We start from the raw sequence: 26652 nt of genomic DNA on the forward strand, positions 1-26652 counted from the left end.
AAGGTCAGAATGTATCTTACTTTTATTATTCATTGTAAATGATTGACTCATTCTTTGTTTTAGGTTTTATTATAAAATGGTTGTCTTATCCTATGCTTGTATTATTCTAATGCTTTCAGAGTTACATTGTAGTGTAGAATGGAGTCCCAGAAATACAAATAAAAAAGTATCAAATTATGGTACGTGGCCTAATACACCAGACCGACAAGTGTGTCAGCCACGCCATTAGCTTAATATCTTTTGACGGTAGTATCCAATATTTTGTTTCAATTCAATTTGTGACATCCTGGAAATATTCTTAGCATTTCCATACTAAGTTGATCCTTTTTGCGATGAGTATTTGTTGAGAAAGAGAGATTTGTTTGACTTCAGCGTATCTTGTCCGACCTGCTGACAGATTACTCTCGTTCTCAAAAAATACTTAAAGACGGGGTGCCGTGATTTTCAGTGATCCCCCCCCCCCCCCCCTAAAACATAATCATCACGGTATTATGGTTATATTAGTAGGAAGATTTTTTCAAAAAAGTGTACAGAAAGTGTTAAAATTATGTTTTTATGTGGACACGCCTCCAGTTCATTAAGTATACCTGGTTCTCACCTTAGCACCTCCTCCACCACATTAGCACCACCCACCTGTCCTAGTCCCTCCTCGTCCTCATGCCCACACCTGTTGTGTTATGATAATGAGGGGGAGGGGATGTTTTTACTATGTCACTAACGCGCTGTTTTTCTATTGGCACGTTTGACCCTCAAGGTTTCAGCCTCCAGGTAGAAACTCAAAATGGTCAGAGAAGACATAAAACACCATAAAAACACCACCAGGGGGCTTAATGAAGTTCTATCAACCTCATAGACACATGAAAAACAGAAAAAGTGCAAGACCATGGCACCACCCCTTTAACAACAAACAATTTAGTAGCCTATGGAAATGCTCAGAATATATCCAGGTATAATCAAAATAAATATTGGATAGAGATGCCAAATGACATGAGCTAAGTTAGGTCAGAAAAAAATGAAATACAAAATTAGACCATTACTGTGTCAAAAGTTATCGACAAACTATACTAGAAAAAAATCTCAAACATCGTCCAAATTCTCTTGAAAATAGCCGATCTACTTGCTCACAGCTTGTAAATTAGCAATTTTCACAATATTTATACTGTGGAAAAGAAGAAAAATGGGATAATTGTGGGGGGGGGGGCTCTAGAGCACTGGTTCTCAAAGTGGGGTATACGGGGATCCCCAGGGGTCCTTGGAGGGATACCAGGGGGTCCCCAGCAAAAGTAGTTAATATGGTGTCACAATCCTTTTAACCGCTTTAACCTTATTTTATAATTTGGCAAAAATAGTAGATCTGCTATTTTTGAAAAACTTGTGCAGATCTTTGAATATATATATATATTTAAAGCGAATATTTGTAACTCAAATCTTTGCTTCTGGGGGTCCCTGGAACAAAATATGTTGGGATGGGGGTCCGCGGCCAAATACATATATTTTTGACATGAAAAAGTTTGAGAACCACTGATAGTATAAAGTATAAATGACTCTTCACAGGTCACAGGTGGTATATGGGGGGTCTTCACAGGTGGTATATGGGGGGTCTTCACAGGTCACAGGTGGTATGGGGGGTCTTCTGCGAGGTGGACCTGCTGCTCTGGCTGCTGAGGCTCATGTGTCGTCTCAGACAGGGGATCTTCTTGGCCAGCAGCCTCCTGAAGTGGCTCTGGAACTTCTTACCTACAAACAGTGGGGGGAGAAGATACTTAAGTAATAGTAGCACTGCACACTGTAATGTAATTGTCCGGTATTTATAATTTGACTTGAGTGAAAGTAGAGAAAAAAGTATTGGCTCATTATACAGAATATCCCATTTCAAATGTATTCTTTCTATAGTTCATCTTTAGAAAATATCCGATTGTACAAGCTCATAGCGTGGCTCCGATTGCTACGCTATGAGCTTGTAGATCTGCTATTTTAAAATCGTGAATATTTGTAACTAAAATCTTTGCTTCTGCGGGTTCCTGGAACAACATATTTTGAGATGCGGGTCTGTGGCCAAATACATTGTCATGGTGGGGGTCCTTGACATGAAAAGGTTTGAGAACCACTGATATTATTGCAACATAAATACAAAAAAATTAAAAAATGATAGAATTTAGAAGACATTTGTAGAATCCCCAGAAGCAAAAATTTGAGTACAAATGTTTCGCTTTTAAAACATATATATATTCAAAGATTTGCACACATTTTCAGACATTTTCAAAAATAGCAGATCTACAAGCTCATATCGCGGCACTCTGTGCCGCGCTATGAGCTTGTGTATGTCTACAAACAAACAGTTGGACACGCGATCATAAGGGATGTACATTTTCTGTGGCGAGCCGAAAAAGTAAGTGAACCGTCCAATTTTGAAAAGAAATGGCGTGTTTACACGGGGCTGCATGAGAAGGGCTCCGAGCCGATCGGAATGTTTGCTGTCTGGGCGACGTGCACAGATATCCTGTGTGTTTACAAACGATTGGACTCGCGATCATAATTAATGTCATTTTTTTGTGCGCTGTTGAAAGTTAAAAAAAAATACAAAAATTGTTGGCAGTGGGCCAACACAGCCAGAAATAAATCTGGCAGTGAATGAGTTAAGTATAAAGCATTGAAAAAATGTACACGTAAGTAAAGTAAAAGTGCAGTACACGAGTAAATGTACTTGGTAGCGTTCTTACCCATGAAGGTGTAGAACACTGGGCTGATACAGCAGTAGAGGTAGGCCACGTTGCGCGTCACGTACAGATAGTAGCCCAGTGTGTCTGACTCTCTGCACGACACAGTGTTGTTGGTAACCGTAGAGATTCTAATGGCCTGCAGGAGGATGACCGTGTTGTAGGGCGTCCAGCAGGCAAAGTAGGTGAAGACGATGATGAAGATGAGCTGGATGGAGCACAGGGTTGTTATGGTTATGTCCAAATTTAACCACGATTAGAATTGAAAACAAATATTTCAGTGAACAAAAATTAAATTAAAATAAAAGCTTTAGGCCTACAAAAGAACCTAGCTAACTGTAACTGTATTGTTGTGTTAACAAAACATAATAAAGCAAACAAACAAATGTTTTTAGTTTTTGTTCAGTTATTCATTATTATTATTACGGGGCCAGAGCTCAGCTCTGGACCTGTTTTATTATTGGCATTATTCTGTCACTTCTTCTTCTTCTTCTTCTTCTTCTTCTGCCACTTTTCACAGTTCTGGCTGAACCGTGCAGTCGCTTTTTACGAAACTCGGCCATATGGTAGATGGTCATGAAAAACGATCAAGAAATAATTCTCACAATCTTTCGTCCAAAGGTGGCGCAATAGCACTCAATTGAAAATGCCAACTTTGAACAGGTACAACTCATGCCCTGTTTGACCTAGAGCCATGAAACTTGGATACACATACTGTATGCGTCTCCTCATGCTGAACAACTTTCACCCTCTGACTTTTGACCTCTGACCTTTAGATCTCCCACCATTTTGAATTATATGAAAAACAGTCATTGGCTCCTAACTTCTGCATTTTTTCACTTAGAAAAAATCCACTCCTATCGTTTTGTCGGCAGAGGTCCAAAGTTCAAGTGTTAAACGTTCCGTGCAGATTGCTCAAAAATCCCAGGATTCCATAGATTTGAACTATTGCAGTTTTATGAAAATTATTCATCTATGCCTAAAACATACATGCAGACTCACATTTCTTTGAAACTTTGCAGAAATGTACAGGGTCATTCCAAATATCACTGAAACCAATCTTACTCCAATTGGCCAAAGGGGGGCGCTATAGCATTTTTTTTTAAATGCAAACTTTAAACAGGCTTAAGTCATGCCAAGTTTGTCCGAAAGTCGTGAAACTTGCTTACACTTGTGCCTTGACTCATGAGGAACACATGTATCGCTTTGACCAGTAAGCTCCGCCCTTAGATTGTCCGCAATTTTGTGCAGTTTGAAAAATACTTGTTTTTGGCAGTTCTGGCTTAACCGTGCATACGCTTTTTACGAAACTCGGCCATATGGTAGATGCTCATGAAAAACTACCAAGAAATAATTCTCACACTCATTTGTCAAAGGGTGGCGCTATAGCACTCAATTGAAAGTGCCAACTCATGCCCTGTTTGACCTACAACCATGAAACTTCGATACACACTTCATGCCCGACAACTTTCGTGGTCTGACTTTTGACCTCTGACCTTTCGATCGCCCACCATTTTGAATTATATGAAAAACAGCCATTGGCTCATAACTTCTGCATTTTTTCACTTATGGAAAATCCGCCGCTTTTGTTTTGTCGGCAAAGGTCCTAAGTTCATTTGTAAAAATTTTCGTGCAGATTACTCAAAAATCCCAGGAGGAAATAGATTTTAACTATTGCAGTTTTATGAAAATTATTCATCTGCCCCTAACAAATACATGCAAGACTCACATTTCTTTGAAACGTCTCTCTCTCTCTCTCTCTCTCTCTCTCTCTCTCTCTCTCTCTCTCTCTCTCTCTCTCTCTCTCTCTCCAGTTTCCATTACTCTCTCTCTCTCTCTCTCTCCAGTTTCCATGTCTGTCTGTCTCTCTCTCTCTCTCTCACTGGCCCCGTATTATCGCTGCTTGCAGCTATATTTATTACTATAATTATTATTATTACCCATATTATTATTATTATTATTATACGTAATTTAAAGGTAGTGTAAGTGATTTTCCTTGGTTAAAATAAGTATTAAATAGCTCTATATTCTGATTCTGTCTCATTGCTTATAGAGTGTTTGTTCAGTCTCCATGTCTCTCCAGCTCTTTATTAAACAGAACATGCATTTTCAGGTCAGGATAACAATTTTATCCAATCAGGATAGAGAGCTCAGTCAGGATGCAGATTAAACAAGTGAAATTGGAAGTGATGACACAGAGAAATGAGCAGACAAACTTGGAACTGGAACACTATAAAAATGAAGATGATAAATGGGTACTCTTTCATGATTGGCTGAAATGTTGTCACCTACCTGAAAATGTATTTTCTGTTCATTAAAGAGCTGGAGAGACATGGAGACTCCTGTCACTGAACAAACACTATCTATAGCAATGATTGCTATCAGAATATAGTGCTTTAACCTTTTAACAAAATACTTTTTGTTTTAACCAAAAATATCACCTACCCTACCTTTAACTGTTTCTTCTACAATACCTACACGCTCACAAAGCATCACAATGTGCTATTTTCACTAGTTTGGCTTTTTGAATCTCACTCCTGAGTTCATACAAAAAAGAAAACTAAACCAAAAAATTACTGAACTAGCCAAGCCCCTTTTAAAATCCAATTAAAACTAACTGAAATTGTATATATATATGTTTTTGTCAAAACAAAATAAAGAAATAACTGTAACAACCTTGATAGAGCGACACTTCTCCTTCATCCGTGTGGACATGATGCGGACAGTGATGCTGACGTAGCAGAACATCAGCATGCAGAGAGGAAGCAGGAAGAACACCAGGAACTGTTGGTAATAAGTCGCCTGCAGGGGATGGAGAGGAACTGTTACTCTTTAGTGCAGGTGGTTAACAAACTATGGGGGTCCCCCAAATGATGTTGGGTGGGTCCCCAAAGGATTTGCTTAAGACCTGAGGCCGATTCTACAAATGCCTTCTAAATAAGTAATTCTCAAACTTTTAAGATTTTTCAATTAGCCACATTGGCCAAATTGTCAAATATTACCCATATTATATTATTATATGTCTCTGCTGTCCGGCCGGAACCAGCTAACTCCAAAATGGTAATTGTTCAGGAAATGAAAAACAAAATATAAAATGTTCAGAAAATGAAGAAAACCTTATATTTTTAAAACAAAGCAATACTGCCTCATCAAACTTGGTATTGTGACTTTATATATTATCAGATACTTGCATGTGTCATTATATTATCACCACTTTACCCAAATCCAGCTCAAGTGGAGTTAGGAGGTTTTGTCCATCATTGAGTGGAGTTAGGAGGTTTTGTCCATCATTGATAAGAACAGCTGACAATGAATCTCAAAGCTCACAACACACCACAACGCATTGTGAGCTTGGAGATCAGCTATTTATGATGTGCGCCATCCTCATATACTAAGTATAGATCAAGCTGAATGCTGTACTTAAACAACTTTTATTTTCACATGCATTGGAAACATCCATGGATCATGCAACAAGCAATTCTGCCACCCCGCAAAACGTTGACCAGAGCCGAGAGCAAATGACTGTTCACTTAAAGTCTCTGCTAAAGGTGGAGGGTAAAGCATGAATGCAGTCTGACATGAGTGATATTCAGTCACATCCTGCATATTGGTTTAACGCTGAAATTACACAGTGAAAACTGTCCAAATGTATATCTGACAATTGGCAAAAAAAAGTCTGAATTACGTTTTTTTTTTAAATCTGTAGTATTTATATTTGACAATTGGCAAAAACCCTGAAGTTTTTAGACTATGGTATTGATCTGACAATTGGCAAAAATTCAGAAATTGGAATGTATGGAAATTGGGTTTATGCTACAACTTACTGCAATAGAATGAAGTTTTATGACTATAGTACTATAGTACACTTTTCAATGTGTGTGGTGGGTGTTTCCTATTGCTTTAGATTGTCATAAAAGCTGTGAAAGTCCTTTGGCATGATCTCCTTGAGCTCTTGGAGATGTTTGTATTTCATCGGCTTGATCTTCTGCCTGTCTGCTGCACATTGCAGTGGAGAGCATGAAAGGAGGCGGGTGTTGTTTGTTTTTGACGGACAGTTTGAGGATCCAATGGAGTTGGGAGTTTTCGTCAGAGGCGCTTTTTAATACTTTTCATTGGTTTTTTTTTTTTTCCTTTTACACAGATGTAAAGGGGGTTCAATAGCGTTGATTTATGAAAAAAAAAAAAAAAACCTGAAAATGGAGTTAGCTGGTCCCGGCTGGACACCGACGATATATTACCTAAAAATAGCTGATCTACAAGCGCACAATGCTGTGAGCCTGTAGATGGGCTATTTTCACGATATTTCTGTGGTACCGAGTCAAACTAAATGCCTCAACTGCTACAATTAGGCTCTATGCACAGCAGCCATATTGGGAATGAATTGGGCCCCTTCCTTACTTCCTTCACAGGTGTTACCAATGATACTAATTAAGGCTCTGTTCCATTTAGTGTGGCATAGTGGTTGTCTTATTTTCTCAGAGTTACACACCCACCATAAGGGGCCATTTGGGAACCAAAATGGAGTGTTTCTAGTGAGCCAACATGCACAATATCAGCACCCTGACCAGAATGGAACAGAGCCTTCATTAGTATCATTGGTAACACCTGTGAAGGAAGTAAGAAGAGGCCCAATTTCTTTCCAATATGGCTGCTGTGCATAGAGCCTATGCTTGTCAGGGTGGGGGGGGGGGGGGGCCCAAGTTCAGATATGATAATTTTAGGGGGTCGCGGCCTGAAAGGTTTGAGAACCATTGCTTTAGTACAGGGGTCTTCAACGTATTTTTTTTTCAGGCCAAGGACCCGGAGGCTGAGAGAGAGATGAAGCCGCACAGGAAGTCTCGCTGTAGACAAGATTTCAATCTCGAGATTTCAATCTCGTCTAGTGAGACTTCCGGTGGGGCGCATTCAAGACAATCACCTTGCAGAGTGTTCTGTCACAATGAACGTCAGATCTCACCAAAAAGCTATTCAAATATGCGATTTAGCGCAAGGCCCATTGGCGCGTGTTTTTAGCTGTGACGGACCCGGGATGGAGTTATGACATTTTCCTACTGTACCATCCTACATGTTCATCCTAAGATATCATAACATCGTAGAAAAGGTAAGAAAACCATGGGACAAAATTTAATTAATTAAACCCTCAATATTTATTAAACCTATGGTTCTGTACTTGGTCTGCTCTTTTTACCCTCTACACCAAATTTCCTGTCTAAAAATAGCAGATCCGCAAGCTCACAACACGTCACAACACTGTGAGCTTGTAGATCTGCAATCTTTGGCAAATGTTCCCCCCAGAATAGGGATGCTAGTAGTATAGTCTTGTATTTTTTAGACTCGATTAAAAACATTTCTCTATGATAAAGCCTATAGCCGAAGTGTATAGACTCAGTCACCCTATAGTGATCCTCTCTCCCCTATATTATACCATTATATACTGCATACACATTATTGTTGTACTATATCATATTATCATATACTATCTTACACTATTATATTTGCTACTATTGTTATTGTTACTACTTGTATCTCTTTCTGTCTCTCCTCTGTCTCTCCCTCTCTCTCTTCTTTCCCCCTGACACGGTCGAGGCAGAAGGCCCCCACCCTAGAGCCTAGGGTCTGCCTGACGTTTCTTCCAGTTCAGGGGGAGTTTTTCGTTGCCACTGTCGCTCAATTGCTTGCTCAGGGTGGGACTGTCGGGTCTGTAAAGTGTAAAGTGTCTTGAGACAACTTGTTGTGATTTGACACAATAAAATTGAATTGAATTGAAGTAGGGTTAAGGTGGTTAATGTAAAACAAAATAATAATAATAGTAATAGGCCTAATTACCAAAAAAAGTTCCTATCACACAAAGACCCCAACCCCCCCCCCCCCCCCATGCATTTTCACTTTAGCCCTTTATACTTCAGCTATTAAAGAAATATCAGATCTACAAACTCACCATGCATCATATTGGAACACATTGTGAGCTTGTAGATATTGTGCTATTTTTGAAAAAAGTTTGACTTTTACATCGGTACTGAAAGCCAGTGGTTCTCTGGAGACCCCACAGGGGGGTTTTCCAGGGGGCCCCCAGCTAAATGTGTTAATACAGCGTCACAATTATTTTAACCATTTTATCCACTTTTACGTGACATGCTTTTTTAACACATTCGGAAAAATCTAAAAAAAGATTTTGGTACATTTTGAATAATCTTCCATTTAAAAAAAAAACCCACAAATCTTCCGTTCTGTTTGAGAACCCCTGCTGTATATAAAAAAAATGTAATGCCAATTCTTATGTAGTATCTGACCTGTCTCCAGCGGTCCATGACCTCCTCAGAGTACCCCGTCTCCTCACACAACAGGCCCTCTGCACCGTCCTTACGTACGTCCTGCAGCACCAGCTCTTTCAGACTACAATCACAGTCACAATGCAGTTTTAACACATTCCACCACACCAGAGTTTAATATCATAATGTACTCACCAGTGCCAGCGATTTATTGTTTTTTTTTTTCACGTCGCCACAGACATCGCTAAATCCGTTAAAATCGCGCGTTGTTTGTAGACACACAGGGTAGCTGTGTGAGACGCCCAGCGAAGACTGTTTCGATCTGCGATCTGCCATCTTGAAGCTACAGCGGTTTATGTTAACACATTGGCTGCCAAAAACGCAGATCTGCGTTCTATTGAGTCCTTAGAACGCAGGCTGCCAAAGACGCAGATCTGCGTTTTATTTAAAAAAAAAATATATATATATATATATTTATTTATTTTTTGAAATTTGACCCAAAGACCAAGGAGATATGATTTTTCGAAGATTTAAACTCCCATCCACTTCCTTGTTAACTTAAAACTTAAAAATTCTGTATCTCGGCTCCTGAGTACTTTTGATTGGCACTCAATGGACAGTGGAAGAAGAATAGACATACTGGAACAGTGGCTCTCCACCTGGGTGTGTGTGTGTGTGGGGGGGGGGGGGAGGCCTAATGAATCAATAATAAGAATGCACTTATTTTCTTTTCTAGAATTCTGCATCTGCACCCAGAGGCGTCGTTACGCGGGGGCTTCGGTGGCTATAGCTACCAATGTGTTATCCAAAGCCACCAATACAAAAAAACATTTTTGAATTATATAGCTATAACCCTAACCTAACCCTACCCCTAACACCGAAATAAAGTAAAAAAACAGTACCCAAATCTGCCGAAATCCGCGCGCGAGCGAAGCCCCCAACCTAGTAGAGACCTTGCAACGCGTCTGTCTGCACCTAACCCACCAAATACAGTAAAGTAACAGGTAAGGTACCTGGCTAAAATGCTGATGCCCCATACGGCCAGCGATGCACAGACAGCGTAGGTCTTGGTCCTGTTCTTGGCAGCCTGCACAGCGTGAACCACAGCCAGGTACTGGTCCAGTGTCATGAGAGAGAGGAAGAGCACGGAGCTGTAGAAGCCGATGAAGTACACGCTGCTGACCAGCTTACACAGCACTGTACCAAAAAGACCAGAGGATTAGTTACATTTACCCATGTGCAAAGCAGTGGTTTTCTAGCCTGGCGTAGACAGACTATATCACTGCAATTTTTAGCGGTGCCAACCGCTCTACACGTGGCTTTGACTCGGTGTCTGTGTGTCTGTGTGTCTGTCTGTGTGTCTGTCTGTGTGTCCGTATGAGCCCGGGATGAGCACGGCAAAGAAGCAACACATACAAACACACGCACACACACACACACACACACACACACACACACACACACACACACACACACACACACACACACACACACACACACACACACACACACGGACTTGGAGATTGCCTATGCCATCTCTCCTCTCATTTGCCACACGTGCCACCGGTTATCAAAGAGGGGTCCAGGGACCCCCAGGGACGTCCGCCCGTATGAGCACGGGATGAGCACGGGATTTTAAACAGCTATAACTCCAGTTTGCAGCATGCCACCAAGTCCAAATTTGGTATGTGGACTTAGACCACCAATACGGGCCGAGCATGAATTGCTCAAGCCCCGCCCCCCTCTGTCTTCCCATTGGCTGGCCTTTAAACAGCCATAACTCAAGTTTGCAGCATGCTACGGAGTACAAATTTTGTACATGGACTAAAACCACCAATAGGGACAAACTGTAATTACTTAAGCCCCGCCCCCTCTGTCTGCCCATTGGCTGGGCTTTAAACAGCCATTATTCCAGTTTGCAGCATGCTACCAAGTACAAATTTGGTAAGTGGACTCAGACCACCAATAGGGACGAACTGAAATGAGTTAAGCCCAAAGGCACCGCTTCCTTCACACAGTGTGTGATTTTTTTTTTTACTGTTGGCAACTTATATCCTTATATGGCAACTGATATCCTTTTTAAGCCTTAGTTATTATGAGCAAATGACTTACATCCTTATATGGCAATGTATATCCTTTTTTAGCCCTAGTGATTAAAGAGCCAATGTGTGCATTTTTACTATTACTGTTTTTTCAAGTCCCAGTTACTAAGAGCAAATGTGTGTGTCTTCATTAGTACTGTTGTACTGTTGTTCGCATAGACCCTAACAGAAAACACATTATTAACTTATGAAATCATTATAGCCTTGCTGGAATTATGTCCTTAGAAATACAGTCACTGTGATAAACATGATCTATTCGCATGGCAGAACGCTGTGTTATCTCCCAGAAGACAATATACTTCTAATGTCTAGGACCGTCACGGTTAGAGAGAGAATACAATGGTGTCTGCTGCGTCTATTTTGACATTCCCAGGTGCTGAGACTAGGCTGGTGAGACCAAGACCGTCGGCTGGACCGGTAAATCAGTGGGGCCACTTGCACACCCTGGGAAGAGAACCTGGACCAATGGAGATGCTTACTGCCGGCCGATGCATTGAGACAGTATGCCCAGACTGTTATCTGTAGGGAGGATGTGCTGCATTCCATAGGTGCGAGGCACTCGGTCCGTAAATCAGCCAGGGGGGGACCACTTGCCTACTCTGATGAAGAAACCATGGTGGACCGACAGCGACTTCTTTTGATAACTTTTAGTATAACATGTATAGGATATTATAAATAGGCTCCAGGGACAGATAGCGGGGCTCAGACCTGATGAACTGACCTCGAAGTAACTTGTTGCTGTTAAGGACAGTTGATTGGGAGCCCAGAGATCTCTGTTAAGTACATTTCTATATTCAATCTGTAATTAGTTTAATTACTGCTTAATTATTAAATACACTTAATTTTAACAGTCTTGTCTGCTTTTAATTTCACCAATTCAACGGACGCGCGGAGACGTGTGATCTGAAGGGTTACAAATTATTACATTGCACAATTGTCTGCTGTTTTAGCCCAGTCTCCAACATTACTCGCAGATTCGTCTGGTCCCAGGCTAGTGGTTTTCAACTTTTTTCATGCCAAGGGCCCCTAAATTGATATACATTTGGCCGCGGACCCCCATCTGAAAATGTTTTGTGCCAGGGACTCCCATGAGCGAAGATTTGAGTTAAAAATCTTCGCTTTAAAAAAAATATATATATATATTCAAAGATATTTAAAAAATTGCAGATCTACAAGCTCATAGCCCTACGAAGTTGTATATCTGCTAACCTGAGAACCACTGGTGTAAAGTAACTAAGTACATTTACTCAAGTACTGTACTTAAGTACACTTTTGAGGATTTTCCTTACTTTACTGGAGCGTTTCCAATTTTCAATACTTTTGCTTCTACTATACATCTCAGAGGCAGATATTACATGTTTTACTCCGCTACAATTATTTGAAACCTTTACTTTGTACATTTTGATTATCATTACAAAAAGATCTACAAGCACACAATGTGCCGCGATGCGACACATTGTGAGCTTGTAGATCTGCAATTTTCAAATTATTTTTTATTTGAAAACTTGTTACGTGAAATGGGACATTCTGCAGAATGGGTACTTTCCACTTTTGATACTTTAAGCATATTTCGATGCCAATACCTTTGTACTTTCACTCAAGTCAATTTTGATGACCGGACTTTTACTTGTAACAGTATTTCTGCATTGCAGTATTGATACTTTTACTTAAGTCAAATATTTGAGTACATTTTCCCACCACTGACTAAAACTTGAGCAGTCAAAATGGACGCTGGTGCCCACCTCTGCCAAAGATCCACTCAGATGAATGGTAGGTGGCCCAGAAAGGAAGGCTGGAGGCAAACAGGAGGTTGGAGAGGACCAGGTTGAGCAGGAAGATGTTGGTCATCTTGCTGAGCTTCTCAAACTTGTAGATGATGAAGAGGACCAGCCCGTTGCCCAGGTAACTGAGCAGGAAGGTGACATAGTAGAAGATGGGGATGAATCTGGCTCCGAACTCGTTGACGTGGTCCTTGGGGACAGTGGCGGAAAGTAATTAAGTAGGCTACATTTACTCAAGTACCATTTTGTATGTATGTATTTTTTTGTATTCGTATTATTTACTTTACTGGGATATGTGTAATTTTCAATACTTTTACTTCAACTCCACTACATCTCAGCGGCAAATATTGTAATTACTAGTTATTTTGAAGATTTAGATTATAATTGTAATACATACACAAACCACTTCAGCTCTATACTGTATACTTGAAAATAGCCGATCTAAGTTCACAAAGCGTCGCAAAACGACGCTTTGTGGGCTTGTAGCTCTGCTATTTTCAAAGGATTTTATACATTTGGAAACCTGCGAAATGGGACATTCTGTATAAGTGTCATTTTGATGCCAATGCCTATAAGCTTGTAATCCTGGGCGCTGCTTTCCCTCTGCCAGCCTGGGGAGAGCCCCGAACTGAGCTCATGCTTCCTTCGATGCATGAGGAGTTAGCAGACCGCTTCTTACGCATGGTGGTATTGATACTTTTACTCAATTAAAAGAAATGTGAGTACTTCTTCACACCACTGACCTTGGGACAGTGGCGGACGGGTTTGTCCTCCACTGTGGATGGGTCGTCTGTGGTGTTGTAGAGGTAGTCGGACATGTTTTTGAACAGGTCATACATGTCATATTCGTCCATGGTTAGACGTTGGCTTTAACCTGTAGGAGAAAAGGACAGAGACACAACAAAAGTCACACCACTCCTGTCACTGTGATTGTAGCCGTGAAACGGAGGCAGCGCTCCATGGCACCGCTTGTCCAGCGGACACTCGCCCGGGAGCGTCTCACCATGCAGCCTCACACCAGTGGTGTAAAGTAACTAATTACATTTACTCAAGTATTGTACTTCAGTACAATTTTGAGGTATTTTTTACTTTACTGGAGTATTTCCAATTTTCAGTACTTGCACTTCTACTCCACTACATCTCAGAGGCAAATATTGTACTTTTACTCCACTACAATTATTTGAAAAGTTACTAGTTACTTTGAAGGTTTTGAATAGTATTACAAAACATACATTAACCACTTCAGCCCTATACACAGTAGGCCTATATACTTCGGCCATTTGGAAATTGCAGATCTACAAGCTCACAATGCGTCGAGATGCGACGCATTGTGAGCTTGTACATATAGATCTGCAAAAGTCTGAAAACCACTGGGCTAGACAACTCAAATATTCGGTGGAAATGCAGACAAACATTGGGCGAAAATAGATGAACATTCTGTGCAAATGGCATTCTACAAGCTCATAACATGTTGCAATGTGTCACAGAAATCAGGTATTTCTGCTATTTGACATACAACAGTGTATATTGGATTTAAGTGGTTAAAACCACCAAAGACGTAACCTATACTGGTCTATAAGCTCGTATATCAGCTATTTTCACTACTTCATTACTTTTTGGGGAAGTACAAGGTTTAGCAACAAGATATTTTAACCCATTAAGACCGGAAACACATCTTGCGTCATTTTAGATTTGAGCTATAACTATAACTATTTTATACTTTGGGCTATTCAAAAATAGCAGATCTACAAGCTCATAGCGCGGCACCGAGTGCCGCGATACGAGCTTGCAGATCTGCTGTTTTTGAAAAATCTCGAAGATTTGTGCACATTTTTGAATACAAACGAATCTTTGCTTCTGGGGGGGTCCCTGGAACGACATATGTTGATGGGGATCGGCGGACAAAACATGAATAAGATTGAGAACCACTGATATAGCAACATACGTTTAAAAAAAAAAAAAGGATTTAGAAGACATTTGTAAAGATTTGCACACATTTTCATGATTTCATGATCTAAAAGCTCATGGTGCGGCACTCGGCGCCGCGCTATGAGCTTGTATATCTGCCATTTTTTTAATAGCCATAGAAATCTTAAAATGACACAGACGGGTTAAGGGTGGCCATAGCTGAGCGGTTAATGAGCCCGTCTGGTTAAGGCTGTAGCTCTATTCGTCCCAGGTACGGTTGCAGGCCAGGACAGGACAGCGATGTGAGTCCATAAGCAAGACTCTTACCCCTAATAGGCTCTATTCACAGCAGCCATATTATGAAGACAGGTGTTACCAATGATACTAATGAAGGCTCTGTTCCATTCATGGGCAAACAGAGTCAGGGTGCTGATATTGTGCATGTTGGCTCACTGGAAACACTCTGCTACACCAGTGGGTCTACAGTTGGGGTCCAGGCACCTTCATGGGCTTCCAAATGGCCCCTTACAGGTGTGTAACTCTCAGAGTTATGGGGGTCGTGGAAACCACTGTGCTAGACTAAATGGAACAGAGCCTTCATTAGTATCATTGGTAACACCTGTGAAGGAAGTGATAATATGGCTGCTGTGCATAGAGCCTATTGCTCCCTGCGCGCCATTGAATGGCTGCTCACTGCTCCTAGTTGTTACTGGAAGACACATTTCACGTATCTGCTAATATACAGTTACAAAAAAACAAACAAAAAAAACACCCCAAGGACTAGGGACTATTCTATTGTATTACAGGCATGTGAACTTGTCACCTTTCGTTGACAAGAAAGGTTCGGTGACAACCTTTCGGTGATAAGTCGCTGTATAGAAACAGAAATAAACCGCCTACATATGTGTGTACATCCGATGAGTTTTTGTTGGGGGTGGGGGGGTTTGTGCTGAGAGCAAAAGACTGATGCCCTCCCACTCAATGCTAAATTGTGACCTAGTCAAAGTGGAAGAGTGATGCGTGCCCACAGGGGTCTGCGGGGAGTGTATTCTTTGGATAGAAGGCTGCAGCTGGCTATAACTGTTTCATCATGACATAATATACTGTAGTCTTCCTTCCTGTTATCGCTCACTCATTTAGTGCATTGAAACATGTGTTGCTTGTATCTTGCTATGACAACGAAGGAAGCACTGTCGCTCAGTCAGTTGGTCTTTCTGTCGCATACATATTAATGTTAAGCTGCTAGTTGCAGCTTAAGGCACACTGTTTCATTATAATGTTATTTTATATATATATTTTACCCTATGTTCCCCGGGTTATGTTCACCGTTTAGCAAAGGGGTTAGGGTAACGCTTTAAAAAAATGATTTTTATTAAGGATCCCCATTAGCTGCTGCCATAGCAACCAGCTAGTCCACATAAAAAACATACAAACAAATACAGTTGTAAGCGGGGAACTTTCTTGTGTTATGAAGATTTAAATAGCATTACATATATGTGTCCCAGTGCTTGTCAACCTGCATGGGGTCCAAATATTGGGAATGTCATTGTCAAGATTATTCAGAATTATATAGTTATTATTTAGTCACACACTCTTGTTAATACTTGTCATTGACACACACACACACACACACACACACACACACACACACACACACACACACACACACACACACACACACACACACACACACACACACACACACACACTTGACCCCTTTCACACTGGTGACATTATAAGCATTCAAAGGTTTTTAAAAGTTTTCAAAATCTTTCAAAAGCAGTGAACATCTACAAGCTCACAGCGCAAGGCACTGTGAGCTTGTAGATCAGCTATTTTCACTACTTTTGCACACTTTTATGTCCAGTGTGGACAATATAATTTTCAAATTACAAAGTACATTTTCAGAAATTGACAGACATTGTCAGAACTTTTCAGAAATATTGAAAACATCTACAAGAAATTCACAACGATTCACACTGTGTTGTGAGCTTGTAGATCAGATATTTTCACTATTATTTAAAATAAGTTTTAAAGGGTCCAAGAGTCCCTTCCTAGGGAAGTAGTGTCAAACGTACAATATTACTATTTGAAATGTAGCGTTAAGTTAAAGTCATCAGCTTGCAAAAAATAACAAAAACAACAACAAATACTCCAAGATTGTACTTGTAACTTTCCTCTTCTACCCTGGATTTGAAACCGGTTTCCTGCGTAAGGGCTGAATGTTTTACCGTTGAGCTAATAGAGCCTGCCTGCTTGCTCAGGGCATTGGTTCTCAAAGAGGGGTCCGGGGACCCCCAGGGGTCCTTGAGGGAGTTCCAGGGGCTCCCCAGCTACTGTAAATGATAGATTAGGCACCAAATGGACCCTTATGGGTCTGTAACTCTGAGAGTGAACAAATGGAACCAAATGGACCCTAACGGGTCCATTTGGTTCCATTTGTACACTCTCAGAGTTAAATTGACATAGATTTTACAATATAAATTGCTGTCCAAGTGATAGAAATGCCATTAAATGGGGGTCCGTAGCCCTAATGCATGTCAAACTGGGGGTCCTTGAAATTAAAATGGTTGAGAATCACTGCTAGAGACGTAAAAAAAACTTCTCTTATGGGGGTCCCTGGCATATCTTTTGAAATGGGGGTCCCGCGGGCTAATAAGTGTTCATTTGGGGGTCCTTGACATGAAAAAGTTTGAGAACCACTTGCTCAGGGGATATATTTAATCTTGACCATCTAAAATTTGTGTCAGATCATGTGTCTAGGCGAGACATGACCTTTGACATGATCTAAATAATATTAATATCTGGGATTTATATAGCACTTTTCTAAGTACTCAAAGACACTTTACATGTGTGTGGGGGCCAGGGGAGAGGAGAAAAAATATATAAAAATAAACGTCTCAATAGAAAAGCAGGGAGACAAAATACAACCACGTTATATTGTATTAACATCAGTGGTGTAAAGTAACTAAGTACATTTACTCAATGGTACAATGTTGAGGTACTTTTACTTTACTGGAGTATTTCCAATGTTCAGTACTTTCTACTCCACTAGATCTCAGAGGCACATATTGTACTTTTACTCCACTACAATTATTTGAAAACTTTAGTTACTGGTTACTTTGCAGATATAAAACATACATTAACCACTTTAGCCCTAAATAGACAATCTACAAGCTCAGTGAGCATGTAGATCTGCTATTTTCAAACATTTTAGTACTTTTACTTTTGGTACTTTAAGTATATGTTGATACCAATACTTTTGTACTTTTACTCAAGTACAATTTGAATTCCAGACTTTTACTTGTAACAGAGTGCTTCTACATTGCAGTATTGATACTTTTACTTGAGTAAAACATTTGAGTACTTTTCCCACCATTGATTGGACAAAATTGCATTGTATTCATAAAAAAATCAAAGCTTTGTCTTGTGTATTTAAAATAAAGTGTGTGTGAACTCACCAGTGCAACGGAGCGGCCAAGACTGCGCGTCAGGAGCTGCGAGCTTCTTGCTGACTGAGTGAAACTGCTCTAGTGTTTCACCACAGCACATGATTCAACGCTAAAGAGGAATTAACTTACTGACATTGTCGTCACCGTGGAGATGAGCAGCACTCGGTTTTCACACCTCTGTATGAGCACATTATAAGACACCACACATTTCACTGCATCGTTCAACTGGCCAATTTAGCCATTAAGACCTTCTACAAATGCCTTCTAAATCAGTAGAGAGAATTTTCCTGTGTGTGTGTGTGTGTGTGTGTGTGTGTGTGTGTGTGTGTGTGTGTGTGTGTGTGTGTGCGTGTGTGTGCGCGCGCGCGCGCGTGTGCGTGTGCGTGTGTGTGTGGCCACATGGACCCAGCAACACTATTTATCAGCCAATGGGAGGCTCAGAGCTGCACTGTGTCAGCATCCGGATGCTGACACAGTGTTGCCGGAAAACGGCCGTTTTCCAACAACACAACACAACACAACACAACACAACACAACACAACACAACACAACACAACACAACACCGCAACAAGCTAGATCCGAGGGGTGGGTTTGCTCGTATAAACCCAACTAATATCAGTCAAGTTGGTGTAAAGTAAACCAATGGTTGTCAAACTTTTCAATTTCCCCTCCATAACTCTCAGAGTTACAGACCCGTAAGGGTCCATTTGGTTCCATTTGTAGGCTACACTCTCAAAGTTACAGACCTGCAAGGGTCCATTTGGTTCCATTTGTACACTCACAGAGTTACAGACCTGTAAGGGTCCATTTGGTTCCATTTGTACACTCTCAGTTATAGACCTGTAAGGGTCCATTTGGTTCTGTTTGTACACTCTCAGAGTTACAGACCTGTAAGGGCCATTGGTTCCATTTGTAAACTCTTAGAGTTACAGAACCGTAAGGGTCCATTTGGTTCCATTTGTACACTCTTAGAGTTACAGACCCGTTAGGGTCCTTTTAGTTCCATTTGTACACTCTTAGAGTTACAGACCTGTAAGGGTCCTTTTGGTTCCATGTGTACACTCTTAGAGTTACAGAACCGTAAGGGTCCATTTGGTTCCATTTGTACACTCTTAGAGTTACAGAACCGTAAGGGTCCTTTTGGTTCCATGTGTACACTCTTAGAGTTACAAACCCGTAAGGGTCCATTTAGAACCCCCTCAAGGAACCCTGAGGGTCCCTGGACCTCACTTTGAGAACCACTGGTGTAAGCCCATGCAGGGACATGGAAGTAGCAAACTGACAACAATCAAAGGGGTTATGATTCATCTGTGTTGCAACAAAAGAACATCCATAGTTAAAGGGATATTTCACTTTCAAACATGATTGTGGTCGTTTTATCGTCTACTCAGGCTTTTGTGAGCACCCCGGACAGTTTTTATGTTGCTTGATTGAGTATTTCGATATTTGATATTAATTTTATCGGACACCCTATATACAAACCCATCGTAGCTTCAAACTCCATTTTCACAATGATAGATTCATCAAAAACACCCGTCCTTGGTATTGGTGACTCATACCTACCCTCCTAATACGTGAGGGGGGCATATTTTTTAGATTACTTTTTTCATTAATGTCATTACATTTTTAAGCAAATGCTAAATAAAAACAAAAATGAACAATGCAAATACAATGTACGGTCATCTTTGTTTTAGTATTTTCCACCATAATAAGCGATGTTGTGCATTAGTTGATCCTATATTATTTCACAATTATAATTACTCTGCTGTCACATGTCTGGAAAATTGGAGTAAATATTATACTTCTTGCAAATATTCATCTTTACGGAGAAGTTGTTAAGACTTTAGTTTAAAGTCAGTTCAAAGAAATTAAAATGACACTAAAGTAATGTTTTTAGTTTCATTTTCATTTCCTTGAACTGACTTGAAACTAACACCTTTCCAACTTCTCTGTAAAGATGCCACAATATCCTGTCTGTCCAACATTATGAAGTAAACAAAGACGCACCTGCTGCCTGCACTCGTTAGCTTTACTATTGCATTATTTTGGGAACCCACTATAACTGCTACAATAATAGTTATTGTAGCAAAAGTATTATTATTATTATTTGTAAAATGTTCAAAATCAAAGTGAAAGGGCATCAGTGGCAAAGGTCCCCCTCTGCACGGGCCTGCTGTAACCCTTCCCTCTAAAGCAGTGCTTCTCAAACAAGAACCCCGGGTCATTTTATTGTATTCTATACGACCCCCAAATGAATTAATGAATTGGCCACAGACCCCCATCTGAACATATTTTTTGTCAGGGACCCCCGTACAAGATTAGTGTTGCTAAATTGTAGATCTGCTATTTTCAAATAGCCCGATGTAGGGCTAAATTGGTGAAACTGATCATGATGCCATATGTTTACACGTTTTGCTAGGAACCCCCTGGAACCCCATCAAGGACCCCTGGGGGTCCCTGGACCCTGGTTTGAGAACCAGTGCTCATGTAGGCCAATCTACTGGGTGAAGGGTCACTGCATTATGAGTGATCACTTTTATCCTCTGATGAAACACTTCTGTCCTGATGGGAGTGGTCTGACACTATGTCCCTATCCACAGGATGTGAATGGTTTGATGAAAATAACCATTCATGTGGGACATGAATGGTTAATATAGCATACAAAATAGCTTAACCAATTCAACCCTGTTTTACGCTTATGCCAGTCGAAAATAACAGATCTACAAGCTCACAACGCGTCGCAAAGTGCCAGACTGTGAGCTTGTAGATGTGCTATTTTAGAAACATTTTAGAAAAATCTTGAAAAAGTTGGAATTAGGAACTTAACGTTCTCTTTCTCTCCCTGGCACGACTTTTCAATGGTGGTCCGTGGCCAAAACACATCAATGTTTGGATCCTTGACATGATTTTTTTTTAATGAGAACCACTGGTATATTTCATGTAATATTAGAACAATGAATGCTCACGTCTTATGCAAGCATATTAGTGTGTGTTTGTGTGTGTCAGAGGGTGGGGGCTCTTTGTGATGCGCAGTGTGTGTGCGTGTGCGTGTGCGTGTGCGTGTGCGTGTGCGTGTGCGTGTGCGTGTGCGTGTGTGTGTGTGCGCGCGCGCGCGCGTGTGTGTGTGTGCATGTGAGTGAGTCATAAAGTCCTCCAAAAAAGAAGAAGTATTGATAAATTCTGTATGTAAGAATGTAATGTATGTCAAACTGTTACTTTTCTGGAAAAGAAATAACCTTTCTTCCAATGGAGTCAATGTAGTTATTCTTTGGTCACTAAGCTCTTTAATACAATAAAACACACACACACACACACACACACACACACACACACACACACACACACACACACACACACACACACACACACACACACACACACACACACACACACACACACACACACACACACACACACACACACACACACACACACACACACTTAACCACTTTCTCTTTCACCTTCAAAATGTATCAAAAATAGCCAATCAGCTATTTGTGTTATTTTTGTGTGACTCTGTTGTATGACGAAGAAGGGCATTCATTTATGAAAAAAAGATTATGCTCGACAACGACAATATGAGTCATGACTGAGTTCCTCTGATGAAGCAGGAACTCATTGTTGTGGGCAGAAACATTGCATCTCCATGTCGTTTTTTCTTTCATAAATGAATACCGTTCTGTACTTGACATGACGGTCGACAATGTGTTTTTGAAAAAAAGGAAAAGTGTTAACAAGAGCTTGTGACTAAATGATAACTAAAGTGGAACACAGGTTATTTTTATTTTTTTTCATTTACTGAAATGTAACCATTTTAAAAGAGGTTTCCACCCAACAGCGATGATATGATGTATGGTATTATATATTTCAAGTTTCAGTTTCATTATATGCACATTATGCCCATTGGGCCAGGGTCTGTAGACCTTTTAATAACCGTTTAACCCCTTGGGATGAGCCCAAGAAAGAAGTCATACTCATGTTGATTTTGATCCCTGTAAGGATGTCACTAGGACATTAATAATTAATGTCTAAAATACATTTCTAAAATACACTGTAACATCTTTTGACGTTGCATTTGACGTCTTTCTGACGTGTCATTGCTCCGTGAGAATATTCTCCGGTCTCCCAAGCTAACTTGAGTTCCCAAAGTACGTTGCTAGCGTTCTTTAGAAACAGCTGTGGTTAATATTCAGCTGTAATTCTTGGGTCATGTGGTTTCATCATAATGTGGCAGGGGAAGACCCAGCTTGTGATAGTCTTCATAAATAGCAGCCATATTGGCGATAGCGTACATTAGCCTAGTTAACTCTTTGTCTGCCACTGACGAGGGACCTCGTCTGCCTGCACTCGTTAGCTTTACTAGCTTTGCATTATTTTGGGAACCCAGATTTAAGTTCCTGTTAAGCTCAAATGACATCACAATTCTGTACTATAAACCGAAACTTACAGATAGCAACCAACTATTTATTTGTATTTTTATTATCATTAGAAATAATTATTATTATTTGTAAAATGTTCAAAATCAAAGCCAAAGGGCATCAGTGACAAAGGGCCCCCTCTGCTGTAACCCTTCCCTCTGAAGCACATGAATGGTTTGATGAAAATAACCATTCATATGGGACATGAATGGTTAATATAGCATACAAAATAGCTTAACCAATTCAACCCTGTTTTACGCTTATGCCAGTCGAAAACAACAGATGTACAAGCTCACAACAACGCGTCATAAAGTGCCACACTGTGAGCTTGTTGATGTGCTATTTTAGAAACATTTTAGAAAAATCTTGAAAAATTTGGAATTAGGAACATAATGTTCTCTTTCTCTCCCTGGCACGTTTATTTTTTTATGAGAACCACTGGTATATTTCATGTAATATTAGGACAATGAATGCTCACGTCTTATGCAAGCATAGGCCTATTGTGTGTTTGTGTGTGTCAGAGGGTGGGGGCTCTTTGTGATGCGCAGTGTGTGTGTGTGTGTGTGTGTGTGTGTGTGTGTGTGTGTGTGTGTGTGTGTGTGTGTGTGTGTGTGTGTGTGTGTGTGTGTGTGCGTGTGCGCGCGTGCGTGTGAGTGAGTCATAAAGTCCTCCAAAAAAGAAGAAGTATGATAAATGCTGTATGTAAGAATGTAATGTATGTCAAACTGTTCCTTTTCTGCAAAAAAAAAAAAAAAAACCTTTCTTCCAATGGAGCCAATGTAGTTATTCTTTGGTCACTAAGCTCTTTAATACAATATTTATAAAACACACACACCCACACACTTAACCACTTTCTCTTTCACCTTCAAAATGTATCAAAAATAGCCGATCAGCTATTTGTGTTACTTTTGTGTGACGAAGAAGGGCATTCATTTTTGAAAAAAAGAAAAAGAAAATGGAGATTATGGAGATTTAAGGTTTTCTGCTCGACAACGACAATATGAGTCATGACTGAGTTCCTGCTGATGAAGCAGGAACTCATTGTTGTGGGCAGAAACATTGCATCTCCATGTCGTTTTTTCTTTCATAAATTAATACCGTTCTGTACTTGACATGACGGTCCAAAATGTGTTTTTGAAAAAAAAGAAGATCTTAAATGTGTGTGTGGGAAAAGTGTTAACAAGAGCTTAACTAAATGATAACTAAAGTGGAGCACAGGTTCTTTTATTTTTTTCATTTGCTGAAATGTAACCATTTTAAAAGAGGTTTCCACCCAACAGCGATGATATGATGTATGGTATTATATATTTCAAGTTTCAGTTTCATTATGCACATTATGCCCATTGGGCCAGGGTCTGTAGACCTTTTAATAACCTTTTAACCCCTTGGGATGAGCCCAAGAAAGAAGTCACACTCATGTTGATTTTGATCCCTGTAAGGATGTCACTAGGACATTAATAATCAACGTTTAAAATACATTTCTAAAATACACCGTAACATATTTTTGTCGCCTTGCTACCAACTAAGGGCCTAAGTCATGTATGTATTTATTCGCACAATAAAAACAGAACAAAGGTAACATCATTAAAACAACACAGAAATAAGTGCAGGTGAGAAAAGGAAACCCATAAAGGGCTTATAAAGGTTCTCACCTAAAAATAATAAACAAGTAGTTAAACATAATAATCAAACATAAGACATGACAAACACAAATACCTTGAGTGCAGTTCAGTGTGTGTGTGTGTGTGTGTGTGTGTGTGTGTGTGTGTGTGTGTGTGTGTGTGTGTGTGTGTGTGTGTGTGTGTGTGTGTGTGTGTGCGCGCGCGCGTGCGTGAAGCTATGTTAAAAGTCATTTTTTTTTTAATCTAATAATTTTTATCCCGCGATTTTTGTAACCCATTTTTTTCACCCGGTGCCAATTTCCTAAGTGATCCTGGGCGCTACACCAGCCCTACACCAGCGCTACACCAGTCCCCCACAGCCAGGGAGGCCAGGGCCGAGCTCATGGTTCCTTCAGTGCATGAGAGCCAACTGACCTTCTTGTCACCCGACAGGCGGGAGTTTCCCTGGTTGGACGTAGCGCGTGGAAGGAATACGTTATTCCAACCAGTTCCCTTCCCCTCCATTAGGCGCCCCGGCTGTCATGGGGGAGGCGGTATAGCGACCAGGATTACTACTTGTTTTTGTGAGGGTATTAACTACCCTAGGAGACACGGGGAGAACATGCAAACTCCACACAGAGTAGGCCCTTTCACCAACCCCACTATATACATACATTTTAACTCAATCTTTGCATCTGGGGGTCCCTGGAACAGAATATTTTGAGATGGGGGGGGGGGGGGGGGGGTGAAATACATATCATTTTGGAGTCCTTGACAAGAAAAATGTTTGAGAACCACTATATATAGCAACATAAGTTAAAAAAAGGAACATTTAGAAGACATTTGTAGAATCCCCAGAAGCAAAGATTTGAGTTAAACATTTTCGCTTTGAAAAATGTTCTTCAAGCTCATAGCGCGGCACCGAGTGCCGCGCTATGAGCTTGTATATCTTCTATTTTTTAATAGCCAAACAAATAAAAAAAATGGCACACAGATGCGTTCCTGGTCTTAGTGGGTTTCAAAAAATAAAAGCTTGTTTACTTCCTGTTTATTTCCTGTGGGGAAAGGCCTATAAAGGCCTATAGCCGTTCTCCGTGAGGACGGCGGTCACAGAGAATATTCCATGATTTTTCAAAGGTACAGTAAAATCTGTATAATGTTAGTGAGGTATCTAAAGGTTCTCAAAGTGGGGTCTAGGGACGTTGAGGGGGTTCCAAGACGAGGAACAGTTTAAACTCTTTAACTCTTTTTTTAATACTTTGGCAATTAGACAATAGCTGATCTAATAAGTAGGTCGGGAGTGGCTTATTGTCGGTATCAGCCTATAACACGCGGGAGTCTGTCCCCGGTACTGTCTGTCTATCAACCATATGAATAGGCTCTATGCACAGCAGCCATTTTGGAGAAAAATTGGGCCTCTTCTTCCTTCCTTCACAGGTGTTACCAATGATACTAATGAAGGCTCTGTTCCATTCTGGTCAAACAGAGTCAGGGTGCTGATATTGTGCATGTTGGCTCACTAGAAATACTAGTGGGTCTCAAAGTGTGGTCCAGGGACCCTCATGGTTCCTTGAGAGGGTGTAACTCTGAGAGTGTACAAATGGAACCAAATGGACCCTCCCGTTTGTACACTCTCAGAGTTATGGGGGTCCATGAAATTAAAAAAGTTTGACAACCACTGTGCTACACTAAATGGAACAGAGCCTTCATTAGTGTCATTGGTAACACCTGTGAAGGAAGCAAGGTAGGGGCCCAATATGGCTGCTGTGCATAGAGCCTATTGAACAGAAAGCTTGGACCTGCAATGAGGGATTATCATGACTTTGACTCTATTTTTAGATTTTATTTGAAAATAGCCGATCTACATGCTCACAACTTGAGCTTGTAGATTTGCTATTTTCAAACATTTTAGTACTTTTACTTTTGGTACAGGTAAGTATATTTTGATGCCAATACTTTTAGTCAAGTAACATTTTGAACACAGGCCTTTTACTTGTAAAAGAGTACTTTATGTTGTGCTATTGCTACTTTTACTTAAGTAAAATCTTTCCACTGCATGAAATAACCATACAAGGACTTGTCCAGCTTCTCCTGTTTTACTCCCAGGGGGAATATGTACCTTGTTAAATTGTGTGCAGAGGCACTTCTCCTGGCTGGCAGGCCGGAGGATTGACTGTGTGACGAGAAGTTCCTATTAACCCATTAAGACCTGAGGCCGATTCTACAAATGCCTTCTAAATCAGTTTTCCTCTAACTTGTTTGTGCCAGTGACCCCCATAAGAGAAGCTTTGTGTTAAAAAAAAAAATCGAAATTATTCAAAATCTTCAGCACTTTCAAGATTGTTCAAAAGTGTTACATACCAAATGTGGAGTTGGTGGCATGCTGCAAACTGGAGTTATAGC

The 26652-nt window shown here is 40.5% G+C and overlaps 2 protein-coding genes across 2 annotated transcripts in view; both read right to left on the reverse strand.

The window, feature by feature from the left end:
* Nucleotides 1-1179: 1179 nt before the first annotated feature.
* Nucleotides 1180-18311, reverse strand: LOC311045477 (C-C chemokine receptor type 3-like). The gene is made up of 8 exons (XM_084057358.1): nucleotides 18239-18311; nucleotides 13613-13743; nucleotides 12831-13059; nucleotides 10000-10183; nucleotides 9008-9110; nucleotides 5394-5519; nucleotides 2721-2925; nucleotides 1180-1737 (listed from the first exon to the last, which is right to left on the reverse strand). Exons 2-8 carry the CDS (start codon nucleotides 13721-13723, stop codon nucleotides 1604-1606), a joined length of 1092 nt encoding a protein of 363 aa, XP_083913484.1. The 5' UTR covers nucleotides 13724-13743; nucleotides 18239-18311; the 3' UTR covers nucleotides 1180-1603.
* LOC311044833 (immunoglobulin-like and fibronectin type III domain-containing protein 1) overlaps nucleotides 13726-26652 on the reverse strand; it is a gene marked incomplete at both ends in the record, with an annotated part of 32606 nt that continues 19679 nt past the window's right edge. The window contains one exon of the mRNA XM_084056649.1: nucleotides 13726-13743. Within this exon, the coding sequence (XP_083912775.1) occupies nucleotides 13726-13743 (18 nt within the window). The remainder of the gene's footprint in view (nucleotides 13744-26652) is intronic.

Source organism: Gymnoscopelus microlampas, assembly GCF_963454915.1.
Source record: "Gymnoscopelus microlampas genome assembly, chromosome: 5".
In the NCBI taxonomy this organism is placed as follows: Eukaryota; Metazoa; Chordata; class Actinopteri; order Myctophiformes; family Myctophidae; genus Gymnoscopelus; species Gymnoscopelus microlampas.

Bases quoted from the DNA above. Each gene is read 5' to 3' on its own strand.
- LOC311045477 (XM_084057358.1), bottom strand. From the start codon at position 13,723: ATGGACGAATATGACATGTATGACCTGTTCAAAAACATGTCCGACTAC. The intron at 9,111-9,999 runs GTACCTTACCTG...CTGTGATTGTAG, and splicing joins GGCATCAGCATTTTAGCCAG to TCTGAAAGAGCTGGTGCTGC. The intron at 2,926-5,393 runs GTTGTTACAGTT...TGCTCCATCCAG, and splicing joins AGAAGTGTCGCTCTATCAAG to CTCATCTTCATCATCGTCTT.